Raw genomic sequence first — 21,841 nt, 5'->3', positions numbered from 1 at the left:
TGTACTTGCACTGATTGCAAGTACGGCAAGGAAAAGTGCCTATCCTCTGTGACCTAATAGAATCATCTTTGCTTTCTTCATAACATAAAATCCTATTCAGAGATTTCATATTCTTATAGGATATGTTGGGTTGATCACTCAATAGCTGTCTAATTTTATCATCACACGTTAACAATTTCCAGTTGTTGTCAATAATTTGCTTGATGTAACTGTTCCTATTGGTAAAGGGAATCGTAAGTCTATTCTTGGCCATTCTAGTATTGGCCACTTGTGTATGTATTAAAGAGGATGGATCATTCTCTCCCCTGTTAAAAAATGGGGTTCCTTTACCTGTTCTGTGTTGGTCACTCAATTGTATAGCTCCCTGCACCTCCGATCTCTTATACCCCCTAGATACACAGTTGTCTATCAGACTGACTTGTTGCTGTCTGTAAGTATTGTCCTGTGTACTTAACCTAGATACTCTTAGTGCTTGATTTTCAACTACATTGGAATATACATGACGGGGGTGCATACTGGTTCGATGTAACAAATTATTCCTCCAGCATGATTTTCTAAATAGTTCAGTGTTTATGCCTTTACTTGTCTTAATTAACCTAACATCAAGAAAGTCAATCATACTGTGAGAGTGTGTACTTTCATAATCTAGAAAGTTGGTCGTACCATTAATATATTGAACAAATTCTTGTAATCTCTCTTCAGTTCCTCTCCATACCAAAAACATGTCGTCTACAAAATGACTATAATATCTAAGATGTTTCATGAAATCCATATTCCTCATGACGTATGTGCCTTCCCAATATGCCAACACTAGGTTGGTATATGAGTTGGCACAGGGGGTCCCCATCGCTACCCCCTTTTTTTGTAGGTAATATACTCTATCATATGACAGTACATTATTTTCAAGGATAATCTCTAATAATAACGTCCATCTGATGATCAAATTGTTGGAGATGTTATTTTCAAGGAGAAAGAGTCTAATATACTCAATACCTGTCTTATTGGGTATGGAAGTGAATAGCGATTTAACATCTAGTGTTACAAAAAGGTCGTCCTTATCAATCGGTTCTGATCTATTGAAACTGGCCAAGCTTTCTAAAAAATGTTGAGTGTCCCTCAATATATGTTGTGTGTCATTAACAACATGTTTAAACATTTTGTCTGGATATATTGATAATGATTCAGTTAACCATCCCTTGGTTGAGACAATGGGTCTCAGCGGGGGATCGGTTAACTCTTTGTGTACCTTTGGGAGTCCCCTGAAAATGGGAATAAGTGGATTCTCCACTACAAAATATTTATATAACTCAAAGTTGATAACATTACTCAACAAAAGATCATATAAGTGTCCATGTACATCTCTGATTAACTTATTCAGAGAACTGCCATTCAAAGTTTGGTAAGTCTCACTATCCGATAGCATACACTCTATTTTGTTGTTATACATGTCTTTGTCCATCACCACGATGGCTCCCCCCTTATCAGCCTGTCTGATTACAATCACCACATTATTCTGTAGACTCGGTACAGCTTCTTTCTCATCCCTAGTCATATTATAAAAATCTGGTTTCACATGACCATTATTATATAATTTATGTAAATCACATTCACAAGCCCGTTCAAAAGCCTCCAGCATGGGATGTTGTGGAGGTATGAATGTGGAGGGCTTCTTAAAGTCATTGATGTTATCTATGTTGTCACTTACGCCACTATGTCCAAAAAACATTTTCAGTCCAATGTTCCTCGTAAACAGTTTAATGTCCATAATGATGTCCGCTACATCAGTAAAACCAGAGGGAATAAAGCTCAACCCCTTGTTTAAAATCGATAATTCATGCCTATTAAGCACATACCTTGAGATATTGAGAACTAAGTTCTCTGGGTGGGATTCAACGCCTTCCTCTGCTGTTGATATATTTCCTCTGTACTTTTTCTTTTTTTCTGTCTGTTGTTTGGGGACCATGTCCTTCTCTCGAAGGATTTTATAGGTAGTGGAAAGGTCGGAAAACCCTCTGGTTCTAGAAAAACCTCTTCTGTATTGATACCCAAAAACGAATCCATCGTTGGTTGTTTTCTACGAACATCCCTATTGACTGCTTCTTCGGTTGAACGAAACACATTATGTGAAGGTGTATGTGGTTCTCCATCGGATTGAACCATAGCTTCAATGATAACCTGCCGTTGTCTGTTGGAATTGGTTTGCAATGGCTTGGGGCTCACTTTCAAATCTCTCGTCTCATGAATTAAGTGTCCTGGTTTCGGAATGGTGGCTGACGTCATAGTGGGAGTGTTCATCTGCAACTCCGCCACATCATTGGAGCGATCAGGAAATGTTGTAGTATTCCTGATTTCATTGTTGGAATGGTTGAAATTCCTGTCCCACGGCCAAGAGAACACCTGGCCTTTCTGGAAATCCAGAAAGTCCCTTTCTAACTTTCTTTTTTTGTCCTGTAATGATTTATTTTCGAGGGAAGAAAGCATCATTTTCAGATCGCTATATAAGATCTCCAGTTCTTTGCCATTAAGTATGTTAATTAGCTCTGTCTCCAAGCCTTTAATTTAAAGCTTTAACACTTTCTCTACTAGTTCATATTGTTCAATAAGTATTTTAATATAGGCAAAGCTCGTATCAAGATTTCGCTTTTGCCATTTAGCCAAAAGCTCAGGATAAGCTGTGCCGAACGTGGGCATTTTAAGGACCCTAAGGCCCCTGGGAACAAGCTTGAAGCTGAGGCAAGCCTCCATGTGTAGCATTTGCCATTGGATATTTTTTAATTTGTGTAGCTTAGTTTCAAGTCGCCTAGTAGTTAAGATAATGTCCATATCATGTTTCATTCTGATACGTTCGTCATCATTAGTACAGAGTTCTTTCGTTGACAACTTCAATAAAGGATTACTATTAACTTCCACAAAGTCTTGTAAACAAAATACTTTGTTGGATTCAAAAGTTTGCAATCCTATCAATTGTGTGGGTTCAACAGCCATGTCCCGGCAGTATATCACAAGAAATAGAGTCAGAAGCAAAAATGAGAACTGCCGGATAAAGCACTCCGAATTAGCAACAGTCAATAAGAAATATAAAAACAAGAGTGCACCAATGGCTGGAATACCTCCAAAAACTTCACGAACAACAGCAAGTTGACCATTTATTGAAAAAGTAAACAGCAGGATCCAAAAGTGAGCGCTTTCACGTCCAGTAGTGACGCTTCTTCAGACTTCCATAAAATGCATGAAATGCTAGCTCCTTATATGTACCTTAATTAATATGCTTAAGCAAGTTAATTGCAAACAATTAAAATTAATTAAAATCAATTAAAAGGCAAGCACAACTAGCCAGAGTGAAAAGATATGCTCAAAGGTGTATGTATACAAAAGCATGTATTACTGGCTAAATTTAAAACAACATGATACTACAAGATGTAAGTCATACATGTGTGTAATGTTTCCTGAATACAAAATGTATAAAAAACATGTATGAATATGTATAAGTAAAAAATCAATGTTTAAGAGGTCGTGCTGCTAAACATGGCTTCAATGTGACATTGTCATTGAGTCCATGTATATGCGCCTGCAACCTCACTGTCCACCTATTCTCCATTTCTTCTAATTTATTTTTGAAATTATCTAATCTATGTGTTCTCTTTACTATCTCCAATACTCTTTCAAAAATAAATTAGAAGAAATAGAGAATAGGTGGATAGTGAGGTTGCAGGCGCACATACATGGACTCAATGACAAAGTCACATTGAAGCCATGTTTAGCAGCACGACCTCTTAAACATTGATTTTTTACTTATACATATTCATACATGTTTTTTATACATTTTGTATTCAGGAAACATTACACACATGTATGACTTACATCTTGTAACATCATGTTGTTTTAGATTTAGCCAGTAATACATGCTTTTGTATACATACACCTTTGAGCATATCTTTTCACTCTGGCTAGTTGTGCTTGCCTTTTAATTGATTTTAATTAATTTTAATTGTTTGCAATTAACTTGCTTAAGCATATTAATTAAGGTACATATGAGCTGGCATTTCATGCATTTTATGGAAGTCTGAAGCGTCACTACTGGACGGAAAGCCACTTTGGATCCTGCTGTTTACTTTTCAATAAATGGTCAACTTGCTGTTGTTCATGAAGTTTTGGAGGTATTCCAGCCATTGGTGCACTCTTGTTTTATATTTCTTATTGACTGTTGCTAATTCGGAGTGCTTTATCCGGCAGTTCTCATTTTTGCTTCTGACTCTATTTCTTGTGATATACTGCAGGGACATGGCTGTTGAACCCACACAATTGATAGGATTGCAAACTTTTGAATCCAACAAAGTATTTTGTTTACAAGACTTTGTGGAAGTTAATAGTAATCCTTTATTGAAGTTGTCAACGAAAGAACTCTGTACTAATGATGACGAACGTATCAGAATAAAACATGATATGGACATTATCTTAACTACTAGGCGACTTGAAACTAAGCTACACAAATTAAAAAATATCCAATGGCAAAAGCTACACATGGAGGCTTGCCTCAGCTTCAAGCTTGTTCCCAGGGGCTTAGGGTCCTTAAAATGCCCACGTTCGGCACAGCTTATCCTGAGCTTTTGGCTAAATGGCAAAAGCTAAATCTTGATACGAGCTTTGCCTATATTAAAATACTTATTGAACAATATGAACTAGTAGAGAAAGCATTAAAGCTTGAAATTAAAGGCTTGGAGACAGAGCTAATTAAGATACTTAATGGCAAAGAACTGGAGATCTTATATAGCAATCTGAAATTGATGCTTTCTTCCCTCGAAAATAAATCATTACAGGACAAAAAAAGAAAGTTAGAAAGGGACTTTCTGGATTTCCAGAAAGGCAAGGTGTTCTCTTGGCTGTGGGACAGGAATTTCAACCATTCCAACAATGAAATCAGGAATACTACAACATTTCGTGATCGCTCCAATGATGTGGTGGAGTTGCAGATGAACACTCCCGCTATGACGTCAGCCGCCATTCCGAAACCAGGACACTTAATTCATGAGATGAGAGATTTGAAAGTGAGCACCAAGCCGTTGCAAACCAATTCCAATGGACAACGGCAGGTTATCATTGAAGCTATGGTTCACTCCGATGGAGAACCACGTACACCTTCACATAATGTGTTTCGTTCAACCGAAGAAGCAGTCAATAGGGATGTTTGTAGAAAACAACCAACATTGGATACCTTTTTGAGTATCGATACAGAAGAGGTTTTTCTAGAACCGGAGGGTTTTCCGACTTTTCCACTACCTATAAAATCCTTCGAGAGAAGGACATGGTCCCCAAACAACAGACAGAAAAAAAAAAAGAAAAAGTACCGAGGAAATATATCAACAACAGAGGAAGGCGTTGAAACCCACCCAGAGAACTTAGTTCTCAGTATCTCAAGGTATGTGCTTAATAGGCATGAATTATCGATTTTAAACAAGGGGTTGAGCTTTATTCCCTCTGGTTTTAATGATGTAGCGGACATCATTATGGACATTAAACTGTTTATGAGGAACATTGGACTGAAAATGTTTTTTGGACATAGTGGCGTAAGTGACAACATAGATAACATCAATGACTTTAAGAAGCCCTCCACGTTCATACCTCCACAACATCCCATGCTGGAGGCTTTTGAATGGGCTTGTGAATGTGATTTACATAAATTATATAATAATGGTCATGTGAAACCAGATTTTTATAATATGACTAGGGATGAGAAAGAAGCTGTAGCGAGTCTACAGAATAATGCGGAGATTGTAATCAGACAGGCTGATAAGGGGGGAGCCATCGTGGTGATGGACAAAGACATGTATAACAACAAAATAGAGTGTATGCTATCGGATAGTGAGACTTACCAAACTTTGAATGGCAGTTCTCTGAATAAGTTAATCAAAGATGTACATGGACACTTATATGATCTTTTGTTGAGTAATGTTATCAACTTTGAGTTATATAAATATTTTGTAGTGGAAAATCCACTTATTCCCATTTTCAGGGGACTCCCAAAGGTACACAAAGAGTTAACCGATCCCCCACTGAGACCCATTGTCTCAAGCAAGGGATGGTTAACTGAATCACTATCAATATATCTAGACAAAATGTTTAAACCTGTTGTTAATGACACACAACATATATTGAGGGACACTCAACATTTTTTAGAAAGCTTGGCCAGTTTCAATAGATCAGAACCGATTGATAAGGACGACCTTTTTGTAACACTAGATGTTAAATCGCTATTCACTTCCATACCCAATAAGACAGGTATTGAGTATATTAGACTCTTTCTCCTTGAAAATCGCATCCCCAACAATTTGATCATCAGATGGGCGTTATTATTAGAGATTATCCTTGAAAATAATGTACTGTCATATGATAGAGTATATTACCTACAAAAAAGGGGGTAGCGATGGGGACCCCCTGTGCCAACTCATATGCCAACCTAGTGTTGGCATATTGGGAAGGCACATACGTCATGAGGAATATGGATTTCATGAAACATCTTAGATATTATAGTCGTTTTGTAGACAACGTGTTTTTGGTATGGAGAGGAACTGAAGAGAGATTACAAGAATTTGTTCAATATATTAATGGTACGACCAACTTTCTAGATTTTGAAAGTACACACTCTCACAGTATGACTGACTTTCTTGATGTTAGGTTAACTAAGACATGTAAAGGCATAAACACTGAACTATTTAGAAAATCATGCTGGAGGAATAATTTGTTACATCGAACCAGTATGCACCCCAGTCATGTATATTCCAACGTAGTTGAAAATCAAGCACTAAGAGTATCTAGGTTAACTACACAGGACAATGCTTACAGACAGCAACAAGTCAGTCTGATAGACAACTTTGTATCTAGGGGGTATAAGAGATCGAAGGTGCAGGGAGCTATACAATTGAGTGACCAACACAGAACAGGTAAAGGAACCCCATTTTTTAACAGGGGAGAGAATGATCCATCCTCTTTAATACATACACAAGGGGCCAATACTAGAATGGCCAAGAATAGACTTACGATTCCCTTTACCAATAGGAACAGTTACATCAAGCAAATTATTGACAACAACTGGAAATTGTTAACGTGTGATGATAAAATTAGACAGCTAGTGAGTGATCAACCCAACATATCCTATAAGAATATGAAATCTCTGAATAGGATTTTATGTTATGAAGAAAGCAAAGATGATTCTATTAGGTCACAGAGGATAGGCACTTTTCCTTGCCGTACTTGCAATCAGTGCAAGTACATAGATGAAGATCAGGTTTTTAAACATCCCACCACTGGACATGTTTACACGTTCAGAGACTATGCTGATTGTAGAACAATAGATGTAGTTTACCTGGCTCAATGCCAAGAGTGTTCAAAGTTCTACGTGGGCAAAACTAATAGGACATTAAGAGAGCATATAAGAGAGCATATTTATGCAATACACAAAGAGAATACCAACAATGCTCTAGCCCAACACACTCTCGACAATGGTCTCAGACATTCCTTCAAATTTAGAGTATTGGAGATAGTAAAGAGAACACATAGATTAGGTAATTTCAAAAATAAATTAGAAGAAATAGAGAATAGGTGGATAGTGAGGTTGCAGGCGCATATACATAGACTCAATGACAAAGTCACATTGAAGCCATGTTTAGCAGAACGACCTCTTAAACATTGATTTTTTACTTATACATATTCGTACATGTTTTTTATACATTTTGTATTCAGGAAACATTACACACATGTATGACTTACATCTTGCAACATCATGTTGTTTTAGATTTAGCCAGTAATACATGCTTTTGTATACATACACCTTTGAGCATATCTTTTCACTCTGGCTAGTTGTGCTTGCCTTTTAATTGATTTTAATTAATTTTAATTGTTTGCAATTAACTTGCTTAAGCATATTAATTAAGGTATATATAAGGAGCTAGCATTTCATGCATTTTATGGAAGTCTGAAGAAGCGTCACTACTGGACGTGAAAGCGCTCACTTTTGGATCCTGCTGTTTACTTTTTCAATAAATGGTCAACTTGCTGTTGTTCGTGAAGTTTTTGGAGGTATTCCAGCCATTGGTGCACTCTTGTTTTTATATTTCTTATACACATTTTATTTTCAAACTTATTTACTTTCAATAAACATCTTAGAATATAGTTAGACTTGTTCTGCCTTTTCTTTTAAAATAGGCAGTATTGTAACATGTTCATTTAATCCTGGTGGGAAATCTGTAGCCAACCTTAAGTGCCAAAAGTTCCTTCTTCTGTAATGCATTTTGCCAATCACCACCTCTCACTTCCACAAATACAAAATTGATAATGGCAAATTTAAAACCTACAAAATTCATACATAACGCGCTGTGTTTATATAGAGCGTTAGTCTCTTTTTTGTTTTTTATGTCATATAGATGTTCATATATCCTGGTCTTAAATAGCGTCTCTGTCTTGCCTACATAGAATGAGGAACAGGTATTACATATAGCTATATATACCAGCTTACTAGAAGAACAGTTGCCACTTTTTAAAAAAATATAACTTTTATTCTGGTTGTCAATTGTGATAGAACTATTTTGTAGAATATACGAACAATAGGAACATCTACCACAAGGTTTGCTTCCACCCTTTTTTGCTCGGATACCCGTTGAAGTATTGCCCCTCTCTAACAATGATTTTATATTAGGTCCTATTTTTGTAGAAAATAAAGGTTTATCACCCAGTACTCGAAATACTTCACTGTTGGTTTTAAAAATGTTCCAGGTTTTCATTAATATCCCCTTAACCTGAGAATACAAGGGGCTATACTGTATCACACAGGTTTGTTGGAAGTCGGTTTGATTCCTGACTTCTAAGGTCCTAACTGAGTTGTTAATCTGGTCACTACTTCTACCCAATAAGGGCACATATACATTGACCCACTTATCCAGAACATCTGAGAGTATAGGATCTATAAAATAGCCAGGATAACCTCTCTCCAGGAACATATCCCTTAAAAATTCAAACTCACTGACCACATCTCTTTTCAGTGATGTTATCCTGGCAATTCTAATGGCCTGACCTTTGATAATACTTTTTTTCTGGAAAGTAGGGTGATGACTGTTAAAATGCAGGTAGCTATTGCAAAAGGTATTTTTGCGGTAGATTCTGGAGATATATCCATCCTGTGCTTTTATTGTCATGGTATAGAGGAAATTAATCTCTTTTCATGAAACTGAAAGGTGAATTTCAGAAAATCAGTGGTTTCATTTAAATACTGAATAAATACAAGTATTTTGTCTGAATTCCCTTTCCATAATATAAAAATATCATCCAGAAATCTACATAAAATATTATATTTGACAGGAAAAACTCACTTTGAAAAACATGTTTAGTTTCCCATCCCAATAAAACCAAATTTGCATATAGGGGGGCATATGCCACCCCCATAGCTACCCCTTTTAGTTGTTGAAAATATTCCCCCTCAAAATAGATGTAATTATTTTCCAATATAAGATTCATGAGTTCACATGTTAACAAACCTTCATCAGTAGTATAAGACAAACTAGCAAGAAGTACTTCTTCAAAATATCGCAACCCTTCTTGTTTAGGAATACTTGAAAATAAGTTCTGTACATCTATAGTTAGAAAAAAAACATTCAGGAAACCACAATTCTTTCTTTAATTGACCAAGAAAATCCCATGAATCCTTTAATACATGAGGATATTTTTCCACAACATGTTTTAATTTTCTATCAATATATACTGCCAAATTGTGAGTTTTAGAGCCAGCAGCTGCTACAATCGGCCTAAAGGGTGGTTTTTCCAGGTTCTTGTGTATTTTAGGTATACCACAAAGAACCAGAATCTTGAGGTGTTTGTTCATGAGAAAATCATAGTCATTTCTTGATATCCTCTGATCCATAAGATATTCATACAAGTAGCTATCTAATCTTTGATATGAGATATGAATCTCATTTTTAGAACATAGGGAATAATTGTCCACAATGAATAAAATGTTTTGCATAACATTTGTATATTCCTCTGAATTATATAAAATAATTCCTCCACCTTTGTCAGGTGTCATAATGCGTATTCCCTTATCTTCTCTCAAAGTCTTTATAAGATTTCTTTCCTCATAGTTTAAATTTGAATATGTTTTTTTTTCTCTCCCCATACCTTACATATATATATATATATATATATATATATATATATATATATATATCATATATATATATATATATATATATATATATATATATATATATATATATATTCTTTCACTAGTTTTTCATAAGCAGTGACCAATGGATGCAGAAGGGGATTGAAAATATTTTTTTAGGAATTTCTTTAGATTTATTTTTGGTAGTTTTATCTGAAAACATTATATTCAAGTTTAATTTTCTCAAATATAGCTGTAAATCAACCATCACCATGGCTATATCAGGTGTTTTAGTTGGAACAAATTTAAACCCTTTGGAAAATAAAGAAAAAAAATATTTTGTAATACTAATTCCAGTGTAATTACATATATTAAATCCATTTAAAGTATATTGAATTCCATCTTTAGACTTTATTAAATCTAAAGTATCTACCACCTGGGGCAACCCTTGTACTTCTGTGTCACGTTGTTGTATGTTTTGTATACCTCCTGATTGCAGCTTGCTATTCTCTCTGAGCATCTTGGGAGCAGAAAATCCTGATAATCTCCCATGTGGTTGGCATCATCTTCCCTATAGTCTTCAGTTTCTAAGTCAAAGTTAAAATTTAAACTGACTTTGTCCAACTCCTCAGCTGGCAAACGGGTCGTCGGGCCATGTACACCCTCTGTAAAGACTAGTTTATCTGTTGGATACACTCTACATTGTTTGTACTGCCTGTAATCTCTTTCTAACTTCTTCACTTTTTTATTAAATATACCATCACATCTCTTGTCAACCCTATTGATAATTTTATAATACAAGTTGTCATATTGTGTAAATAGCAAGTCGGGAGAGAAAAAGAAAACATATTCAAATTTAAACTATGAGGAAAGAAATCTTATAAAGACTTTCAGAGAAGATAAGGGAATATGCATTATGACACCTAACAAAGGTGGAGGGACTATTTTATATAATTCAGAGGAATATACAAATGTTATGCAAAACATTTTGTTCAATGTGGACAATTATTCCCTATGTTCTAAAAATTAGATTCATATCTCATATCAAAGATTAGACAGCTACTTGCATGACTATCTTATGGACCAGAGGATATCAAGAAATGACTATGATTTTCTCATGAACAAATACCCCAAGATTCCGGTTCATTTTGGTATACCTAAAATACACAAGAACCTGGAAAAAACAAACTTTAGGCCAATTGTAGCAGCTGCTGGCTCTAAAACTCACAATTTGGCAGTATACATTGATAGAAAATTAAAACATGTTGTGGAAAAATATCCTTATTTATTAAAGGATTCATGGGATTTTCTTGGTAAATTAAAGAAAGAATTGTGGTTTCCTGAATGTTTTTTTCTAACTATAGATGTACAGGACTTATTTTCAAGTATTCCTAAACAAGAAGGGTTACGATATTTTGAAGTACTTCTTGCTAGTTTGTCTTTTACTACTGATGAAGTTTTGTTAACATGTGAACTCATGAATCTTATATTGGAAAATAATTACATCTATTTTGAGGGGGAATATTTTCAACAACTAAAAGGTGTAGCTATGGGGGTGGCATGTGCCCCCCTATATGCAAATTTGGTTTTATTGGGATGGGAAACTAAACATGTTTTTCAAAGTGAGTTTTTCCTGTCAAATATAATATTTTATGGTAGATTTCTGGATGACATTTTTATATTATGGAAAGGGAATTCAGACAAAATACCTGTATTTATTCAGTATTTAAATGAAACCACTGATTTTCTGAAGTTCACCTTTCAGTTTCATGAAAAAGAGATTAATTTCCTGGATACTATGATAATAAAAGCACAGGATGGATATATCTCCAGAATCTACCGCAAAAATACCTTTTGCAGTAGGTACCTACATTTTAACAGTCATCACCCTACTTTCCAGAAAAAAAGTATTATCAAAGGTCAGGCCATTAGAATTGCCAGGATGACATCACTGAAAAGAGATGTGGTCAGTGAGTTTGAATTTTTAAGGGATATGTTCCTGGAGAGAGGTTATCCTGGCTATTTTATAGATCCTATACTCTCAGATGTTTTGGATAAGTGGGGCAATGTATATGTGCCCTTATTGGGTAGAAGTGGTGACCACATTAACAACTCAGTTAGGACCTTAGAAGTCAAGAATCAAACCGACTTCCAACAAGCCTTTGTGATATATAGCCCCTTGTATTCTCAGATTAAGGGGATATTAATGAAAAACTGGAACATCTTTAAAACCAACAGTGAAGTATTTTGAATACTTGGTGATAAACCTTTATTTTCTACAAAAATAGGACCTAATATAAAATCATTGTTAGAGAGGAGCAATGCTTCAATGGGTCATCATCATCATCATCCCTTTTTCCCATTTACATGGGGTCGGGGTATCGTATTAACTGTCGCCAACTCTCTCGATTCAGTGCCACTCTCCTGCCATTTTCAACATTCATGCCTGACTGTCTTAGATCTTCTTTCACACAATCCATCCACCTCTTTGCTGGACGCCCTCGCTTCCTCTTACCTTCTTCCTGTCTGTCCCAAATCTCCCTCACCGGATTGTCTTCTGCTTTTCTACACATGTGCCCATACCATTGTAATCTGTTTTCTTTGATCTTTTCTGCAATTGGAGCTACTTTGGCTTCTGCTCTTATGTCCTCGTTTCTTTGCCTGTCCCGCAGTGTGCATCCTACCACCTTTCTCAGGCACTTCATTTCCATCACCTCTAGCTTTTTCAACTGTTCTGCCTTTACTGCCCAGGTTTCTGTACCATACAGTAGTACTGGTCGCACCACTGTCTTGTACACCTTACGTTTTAGCTTCTTTGGCATTCTTCTGTCATATACTACACCTGACACTCTATGCCAGTTGGCTGCCACCCCTCTGAATCTAGCTTTGACCTCTTCATTCAGACTACCCTTCTCCTCAACCACCCCTCCCAGATACTTGAAGCTGTTTACCTGTTCTACTATCTTCCCATCTATCTCTATTCTCAGCTTCTTCTGATTTCCCCAATCTGCTGCCATTACCACTGTCTTATCTGTGCTTAGTTTCATCCCATGTGCCTTTAGATTTGAATTCCATTCTCCTATCCTTTGCTGAAGTTCTAGATCAGAGTCTGCCTGTACTGCCACATCGTCTGCATACAGCAGCTTTGTTGCTCTGACCCCTCCAACCTGTTTGCTGTTGTAGTCCATTACCAGTATGGAACAGCAGTGGGCTCAGAGCTGACCTTGTGTACACCCACTCCCACTGGGAACCCCTCAGTGAGGCCAAACACTGTTCATACTTGAGTCACTGAGTCCTTGTACATAGCCTGTACTAATTCTACCAATGTTTCTGGGACTTCAAACCACCGCAGTACTGCCCAGATCAGCTTTCTTGGGACCTTGTCATATGCTTTCTCCAAGTCTAGGAAAGCCCAGTTTGACTCTCTCCTCTTCTCTAGTTTCTTCTCAAGTATCTGTCTCAATGCAAACATTGGGTCAATTGTGCTGCATCCTGATCTGAATCCGAATTGTTCATCTCCCATCTTACATTCTACTATTCTGCGTATCCATTTATCAATCACCCTCTCCAGAACTTTCATGCAATGTGGTAGGAGTTTGATGTCTCTATACTGTCCACAGTTGTGGATGTCCCCTTTGTTCTTGTACACTGGCATGAGTATGCTTATTCTCCAGTCATCTGGAATATGCCTTTCTCTCCACATTGCAATTAGTACCCTCAGGAGCCATTTCTCCCCTAGCTCACCCAGCATCGTTATCATATCTGCTGTGACCTCATCTGAGCCTGCTGCTTTCTCTGACTTCATTTTCCTTAGTGCTGCTCTTACTTCTTCTAAGCTGGGCTCCTCTTCTACTCTCATTGTATGCTGTTTCTGGGGCAGTACCACTTCTGTGGGGTTTTCTTCATTCAGAAGCTGCTGGAAATACTCCTTCCATCTGCCTTTGATGTCCTGTGGGCTGGTAAGCAGGTTGTTGCTGGAATCCCTTATGAAGGGTGTTTGACTATCTTCTTTATCTTTCTTTCTTTGCCTTGCAACCTGGTATAGTTTCTTTGTGCCCCTTACTGAGTCACTTTCCAGAAGCTGATAGAATGCCTCTGATGCCCTATTCTTTGCTATTGCAACTTCTTTCTTAGTTTCTTTGTTAGCCAACCAGTAGTCCTTCCTAGCTTGGTCAGTCTTTTCAACCTCCCACTTCTTCCTGTACTCCTTCTTTCTTTTGATTACTTCCTGCACTTCTGCATTCCACCACCAGCTTTCCTTATGTACCTTATTTCCATACCTGGCTCGGCCACATATCTTTTCTGTAGTCCTAACACATGCTGTTTTTAGGCGCTGCCACTCTTCTTCAACTCCACCTATTTCCTCCTCTTCTTGGGGTGCTAGAGCCCTGAGTAATTCCTTGAACTGCTGTACTTTCTCTCCAGTCAACTTCCAGGTCTTCAGCCTGGTCTCTGTTGACCTTAGAGCCTTCTCTGACCACTGCTTGCAGCTGATTGTGGCAACTACTGGTTTATGCTGTGAACCGATTGTTTCACTGGGGATGACTTTGCAATCATGGATTCTACCCCAGTGCCTTTTCCTTACTAGGAGGAAGTCTACCGGAGTTGCATGTTGGCTACTCTTGTATGTGATCTTGTGGCTGTCTCTCTTTCTGAACCATGTGTTGGCTACTATCAAGCCATTTGCTAGACAGAAGTCTAGAATGACTTCTCCTTCTTTATTCCTATTGCTCCACCTCCACTTCAACGGGTATCCGAGTGAAAAAGGGTAAAAGCAAACCTTGTGGTAGATGTTCCTATTGTTCGTATATTCTACAAGATAGTTCTATCACAACTGACAACCAGAATAAAAGTTATATTTTTTTAAAAAGTGGCAACTGTTCTTCTAGTAAGCTGGCATATATAGCTATATGTAATACCTGTTCCTCATTCTATGTAGGAGACAGAGACGCCATTTAAGACCAGGATATATGAACATCTATATGACATAAAAAACAAAAAAGAGACTAATGCTCTATATAAACACAGCACGTTATGTATGAATTTTGTAGGTTTTAAATTTGCCATTATCAATTTTGTATTTGTGGAAGTGAGAGGTGGTGATTGGCAAAATGCATTACAGAAGAAGGAACTTTTGTGGCAGTTAAGGTTGGCTGCAGATTTCCCACCAGGATTAAATGAACATGTTACAATACTGCCTATTTTAAAAGAAAAGGCAGAACAAGTCTAACTATATTCTAAGATGTTTATTGAAAGTAAATGTTGTTGTTGTTGTGTCTTTTGGCTTTTCCCGGTTAGGGTTCGCCACAGTGGAACTCCGGTCCGCTAATGATTGGTAGTTGATTTTTGCATGTAGAGTTACCAGCCCTGACACACAACCTTCAATGAAGGTATGCCCATTCACGCATGTCTCCACGCAGAAGACGCTCTAGCTGAGAATCAAACCAGACAGTGTCTTACTGTGAGGCAACAACACTACCGCAGCACCACCACTGCGGATGTTTAATGAAAGTAAATACGTTTGAAAATAAAATTTGTATGCCTTGTAGCATTTCCCAAGGGAAATATTTACTGATACAACAATTTTTTCATATGATTTCAGAAGTAAAAGCTTGCATATTTAAACAAGTATTTTTTATTCTGTAGTTAGTTCATGAATTTTACAAGCAACTGATAAATGATTTTCCTGTTTTTTTAATAATATATAACAACATGTAAATTACATATGTAAAAGTTTTTTGTAAACAATATGTTGGTGAACAACATGATTTTATTCTTTTGTAAACACAGTTTTTAGCCTTGGGTTACTTGGTTGTTAAATATTTATGAACCATGAATTCTCCTTGATAACAATGGGTAGATTTGAACCAATAGCTATATTGTATTGTGTATTTAAACTTTTCTTTTAAATTGTTCCTTTGTTCTGAAGAAGTCATACCTGTTGATGAAAGCGCTTAACAATATTCGATTAAATTTATACTGAGGACTCGCAACTTTGGTGCTTTTTTGGTTACTTAGTTCTTGGTGGAGCACCTTTTGCACCATTTGTTTGGTTTCTCATACTAGGATAAACAAAAGACAATGTCAGTGGTAAAGGGCAAAACAACTTTTATAAGCTGTGAAAACTTAAATTCATTATGCCGTTGCCACATGTGTGTGAAGTAAAAGTGTGGCAGAACAAAATGTCAAACAGCTTTTAAAGCTCTTTGCTTTTCAGAGTGGCAGTTTATTTCTGCCTTCAATCTCAGTAACAGTACTGAAGTGTTTTACTAGACTTCAAAGGCTTTGAAAGATGGTAAAATACTTTGCATTCCTACTCATTCCTCTTTCTGTAATTACTACTGCCTGAAGCTGATAAAGCTCCATACCCTAAAAAGAATTATGATCAGGCCTCTCTGACTGTAGACATTGGTATGTCTTGTCAACAAGAATGTCAATGGTCACAAATTTTTTTAGCATTCTTTGCTTAAACACTTAGCTATCCTAAATACTATGGCTTCATCTGTGTACTTCAGGAATGTTCAGAATACTGCCTAAATGGTCTTTATTTCATCAGGTGCAAAAACAACTATCCACATTGTCCTTTCATTTCCAAATGCTTTTTAAGTTATCCAACGTTCTTAAGGTTTCTCCATAACATAGTTGCTTTCTGTCTGACAGAACTCTACATGACATGTAGCTGACTACTTCAGAGGAACAGAAAATATGGAGAGTTTGTAAACAAAATTTGGCACATCCCCTGGAAATGCTCCTGACCTGGTGCAAGTGCCTAATTGGGGCATTGTCAGTTAACTCCACCTTCTGAAGATGGAATGATGAAATATCTGTACTCCTAATAGGCCGGGCAGGTACAGCTCTAATGATGCTTCATGTGTTTGCTACTTAGTTGATTTGAAAGAAAAGAGAGAGAGAGAGAGAGAGAGAGAGAGAGAGAGAGATCCAGACTTTTTGAGAGCAGAATATCAAATTTTTCTTATAAATATTTTTTAGCCACTCTTGCAAGCGCTCTTCCCAAAAAGCACTTATGCTTCATTACAAGAAATTCATTTTTTCATGTACCACTTCAGTTTCTGCTGGAACAAAACACTAACACTGAATATTAGATGCAGACTATTATGGATGAGACCATCTTTTGACAACTCAGTAAACTAAAAACTTTCTTTTTGAGTCATTGCACTGTATTTAACCCACAATAACTATCACAAACAGAAGATAATTAAAGTTATGGAGATGGTAAATGACACCGAGGATACCCATTTCAGATGATTCTTTCTGTATGTGATTAATTTTGGTAGCTCTGAAAGACAGAAGGCAGGTACAGAGATAAGTGCAGTCAGCATCAAGAGAAGAAAGGTACCTTTTTTGAGTGAGGAAAAGTTGAGAATCCGAAAAAAGAATAAGGACCTGAAATTTTAGCCCAACTGTTGCAACCTCCTTACCTTCTAAATCACAAAGCTATATTCCTTCCAAGAAATGGGATAGCACCATGCCTATACAGTCATTTTGTTAATAAATGATTTTACTTCAGGAGGAATAAATAAATAAATAACACATACAGTCAGCCAACCAGGTTATTAACTGAATCTGAAGTTACCCATTTTAGTATAGCTTCCTAGGAGTTAGGTTATCCCACCTTTTATGTATCATGTTCCCTGATACCAGTATATTGTGGGTAACTGACAGTTTGTTTAAAATAAATAACACGAGCAAAACAGCAAACCATGGTAAGAGTTATATGATGTCTGTAGCAATGCTGACTCACTAAAATTTTAGCAGTTCATGAACTCCTATATGCACTTGTAATTTTGACTATGACTGCTATCTGCCCTTATAGGATAACTGGTATGAAGAGGCTTGCATCATTCATTAGAGTTTTGTTTTAGTGTCTACCAGCTGTAAACCAAACAGTATGAATCATGGCATACTTTCATATTTATGTTGAATGATAACAGTATTTCTGTGCAGCAAAGTTTAAACATTTTAAATAATTTTACTTTGGAAAAACCTGGATGCCAATGGACTGGAGATGTTTTGCTCTGTTATGCTATTGCACTCAGGAGAGCAACATAATTTTTAGTCAAAAGTGGAACAAATGCTTTTATTAAAAAAGTTAATGACCACATATGTTAGAAACAAGTACCACTTTATTAAATGTTTAGTAATATTTTAAAATCGGATATGACAGTTAGATATAAATGATAAATGGAAAAGTTATCAAAAATATAATAATTACACCCTTAATACATTTTCCACATGACTGCAATATTCCATAAATATATGAATGTGGGCCTGTACTGTGGCAAAATTATTAAATATTTTGTAACTCATTGTTATGTTTACTAAAAAAAATGTCAGACTGATTTGCTCAATATCCAAAAAGGTGACTGGCATTCTGAACATATGGATAATATCATTCGACTCAGTGTCACCACAAATATAACAGCTGGAATGGGACTCTTTATTTTACCTGGAAGTACTGTATGATCCATTGCAGTCTGCTGTTTATGTCTCTAAATAACTGCATTTTTGCAATCTGCCCCTGCTGTTTTTTTTTTCCTGTTTGATCTATAAAGAGAGATGTGGTCCAGTTCTTATGTGTGCCAGCACATTACATGAAATCAGAATGAACCTGAAAATGTGGATATAAACAGTCAGCACTAGATTCAGCAGATGCATAAATGAAAGGGAAAAAATCTAGGCAGTATACGAAGTGCCTCTTGAAGCAAATTAATTAACTGCCAACCTGCTAGAGGACATTTGTCCCAAACTACATCTATACAATTCCTAATACATGATTATGTCAAGTCTGAAATCTTTCTTTTCTAATTCCTGTGCTATAATCACAAACCAGCACCATTCTTTTAGTGAGAAAATCACAACTAACAAAGTATTACCTGATGCAGGAAGTTGAATTTAGTACACATTTAGTACAATTACCTTCTGTGCATATGTATTCTTTATCTTGATGAGGTCAAGACCAGAGATAGATTCCTTAAAAATGATAGCAGTAATTGTATCTGACAACCTTTCTATACTGATTAATCTCCCAAGTCACTCACTATGACAATGAAAGCAAGTACTTGGTAAATTGAATCAGAAATCATTGTCAGTCATGCTTAAGTTCCTGTAAATAAATTATTTAATCTTGCTCAGCAACAAAAATCAAAGACACTTTGTTTCCAAAATAAAGTTTACTCGTCCACATTTGGTGTTGAATGTTCCGGTCTGATTTTTGCCAATTTCCTTTCTCTCTTGCTTGCAGAAGATTTAAGTGCTTGATACATTTAAAATGTCATGTTTCCCAAGCAATATTTTAGTACATGCATGTCAAGGACCAAACTGATTCATAATCATCTTCAGACCGTCTTGTTATCTTCTTTTGAAACCAGAAGTTTGGGAAAAGACAGGAAAAATGGAAGTAGACAGAAACAAATGAAAAAACAAAAGAAAGCAGGAAAATTAAGTAAGAGTCATTCTGTTAATAGATAAGTGCATGTTCAGAAATAAAAGTATACATAGGTGCAATTACTGAAACAGCAGTGAAGTCAGCATATTTCTTTTGTTCTTGATTGCAGTTAGTAAATAATTATTTCATAATTGCTCTGTTAATTACATGGATCAGATGTCAGTTACCTTATTATTTATACTGTGTGCTACAGGCAGTTTACAATAAATCCTCAGTTGCTTTGAACACTTGAACAAGAGCTGAATTGAACTGCATCAGTGAATTATTTTGTTTCAAGTTGTAATCATTGCAAGCTGAAGAATAAGAAAGCAAATACATGACCAGAACAATTAAATGAAAATCGCATGCAGGATAATCATATATGTTCCTTATAACCCATCTGTATTTTCAGACTCAAATTACTTTAAGATAAATTAAGTACAATCAAAAACAGGTGAAGAAGAATACAGATTTAAAAAAAAAACAACTACAGCTGTTAGTTTATTATACTAAATCAATGCAGACAATGAAAGGAATAAATGTGAAGGTACCTGTAAACAAGAGTTTCTACTTTTCTAGTAATGAAGTGTTTAAACTGCTGGCTGCTGATGAAAGACAACAGTTTTAAGGTAAGTACTAATAAAGTATACAAGCTTTACTCAGGATGGGCTGCTTGCAATTAAGCAAGATGGTGACTTTAGTCATGTGCAGCCTGTGATGCAGAAACATACTTGTTTATACACCAGCAAATGAAACAGAACTGTCTGTTACATCAGTAAATATGTTTTTCTTTCTCTGTTTCTCAGCCTTTTCATCTTGCACACCACTTCTTTATCCTCTACCCAATGTCCCCATGTTTGACATATTCTCATTTACATCTTCTTCAGTACAGCAGCGTATTACTACTTAAAAAGCAGGTAATCTGATAGAAAAATTGTTCCAATCCTTCAGCAGTCTGCAAAAGCATATCCTGACGTTGTTCTTATATCTTTCTAAGTTTTCCTTGGAAAATTTCTAAACGTACTGCTTAACCACTACATTCAGAGTAAAATGTTACTTTTATTTTGTACACTTTGTAGATATGTATAATTATTGTTGCTAAGCTCAAACTGCAACTTTTCATAAACGAAGGACTTGAGGATAGTAGTGAATTACTTAATAATTGGAAGTATCCTAATTTCACGGGAATACTGATTTTCAGAAAGCAACAATTTAGTAGAATAAATCTATTATCAGATGGCAGCAGGTTCAAGGCCGTAACTACCTACTGTACCCTATATTTGATTCATCTGGCAATGTGGATATGTTTAAATTCTCTTTACAATGTTTATGGGGGTCTATATCAATTTAGTGAAAATTCAGTTCAGCGAATGGCATTTTCAGTTCACTTACATTGAACAAATTTTTGTCGAATTGTTCATATTCAGATTGCAGTACAGCGAGGATCTGGAAATGTTCCCTTTCCCACTGTAGTGTGATCTCGGAGTTGGTATATATAATTAGTGGGGGGGAGGTTGTAGCCTCTCACAAGAGCAGATTTCGTTGAATGACATTTCCAATGAAATGCTGCTCACTGAACTGTCACTTCGCTGAAGTGATACAGACCTATTTATAGTGCTGGCATGGTCATGATTTTGAAAGATACACATAAGAAATCCAAATATACAGAAATATTAATTTTGAAAATCATACAGTTAAAGAGTACTTTCTCTATAGCCATATTTTGTATTTGAAAATCCATTGTAGACAATATTTTTAGTATTATCCCTGCCATGATATAACTCCCTGTAACTCTCTGTAACCTGCAGACAGGACACAAAACCTACAAACACCATACCTTTAAATTTAACCATAACACAGGCCATACAGCTAGATATAGGTTTTCTCCTGTTGGTCACCCTAAACTTAAATATAATCACAATCTTAATCCTAACCATTATTGAAATCCAAACCAAATCTTCAGACATAATTCAAACCAAGATGGCAACTCCAGTCCCAAACTCTCAGACATATATAAGTAGTATAGTTGTGACATTCAATGACATGACATTTCACAGAAATAACATTTACATAAATTAACCTGTTGTTCACATAAACATTTGTGAAAATGATATATGACCAAATAGACTTTCAATGTGTACTGACACAGCAGTATCACTGAAAACAAATGTATGATATATACAATTAAATACTATTAAATCTGAGCATTGTGGTGATGACTTGTACCTCTGCAGATTTCATTTATTTAT

The 21,841-nt window shown here is 36.1% G+C and overlaps 1 protein-coding gene across 5 annotated transcripts in view; it reads right to left on the bottom strand.

Annotated features, from left to right (window-relative positions):
* Positions 1-21,841, bottom strand: part of MASP1 (MBL associated serine protease 1) — a 1,330,562-nt gene that overhangs the window by 592,377 nt on the left and 716,344 nt on the right. The window contains exon 9 of one of the 5 annotated variants that reach the window (XM_044070398.1): positions 18,232-19,520. The exons of 3 other annotated variants lie outside the window; for them this stretch is intronic. In XM_044070398.1, coding sequence (XP_043926333.1) covers positions 19,504-19,520 — 17 coding nt within the window. In that variant the 3' untranslated portion in view covers positions 18,232-19,503. Of the gene's footprint in view, positions 1-18,231; positions 19,524-21,841 lie in introns of those variants that run through there. One more of the 5 variants, XM_044070397.1, reaches the window with a different exon arrangement.

The sequence above is a fragment of the Protopterus annectens genome, chromosome 4.part1 (genome assembly GCF_019279795.1).
Source record: "Protopterus annectens isolate FY-2018-M chromosome 4.part1, PAN1.0, whole genome shotgun sequence".
NCBI lineage: Eukaryota > Metazoa > Chordata > Ceratodontiformes > Protopteridae > Protopterus > Protopterus annectens.
Note: the sequence above shows the minus strand (reverse complement) of the source record. Positions and strands in the feature narration are given on the sequence as shown.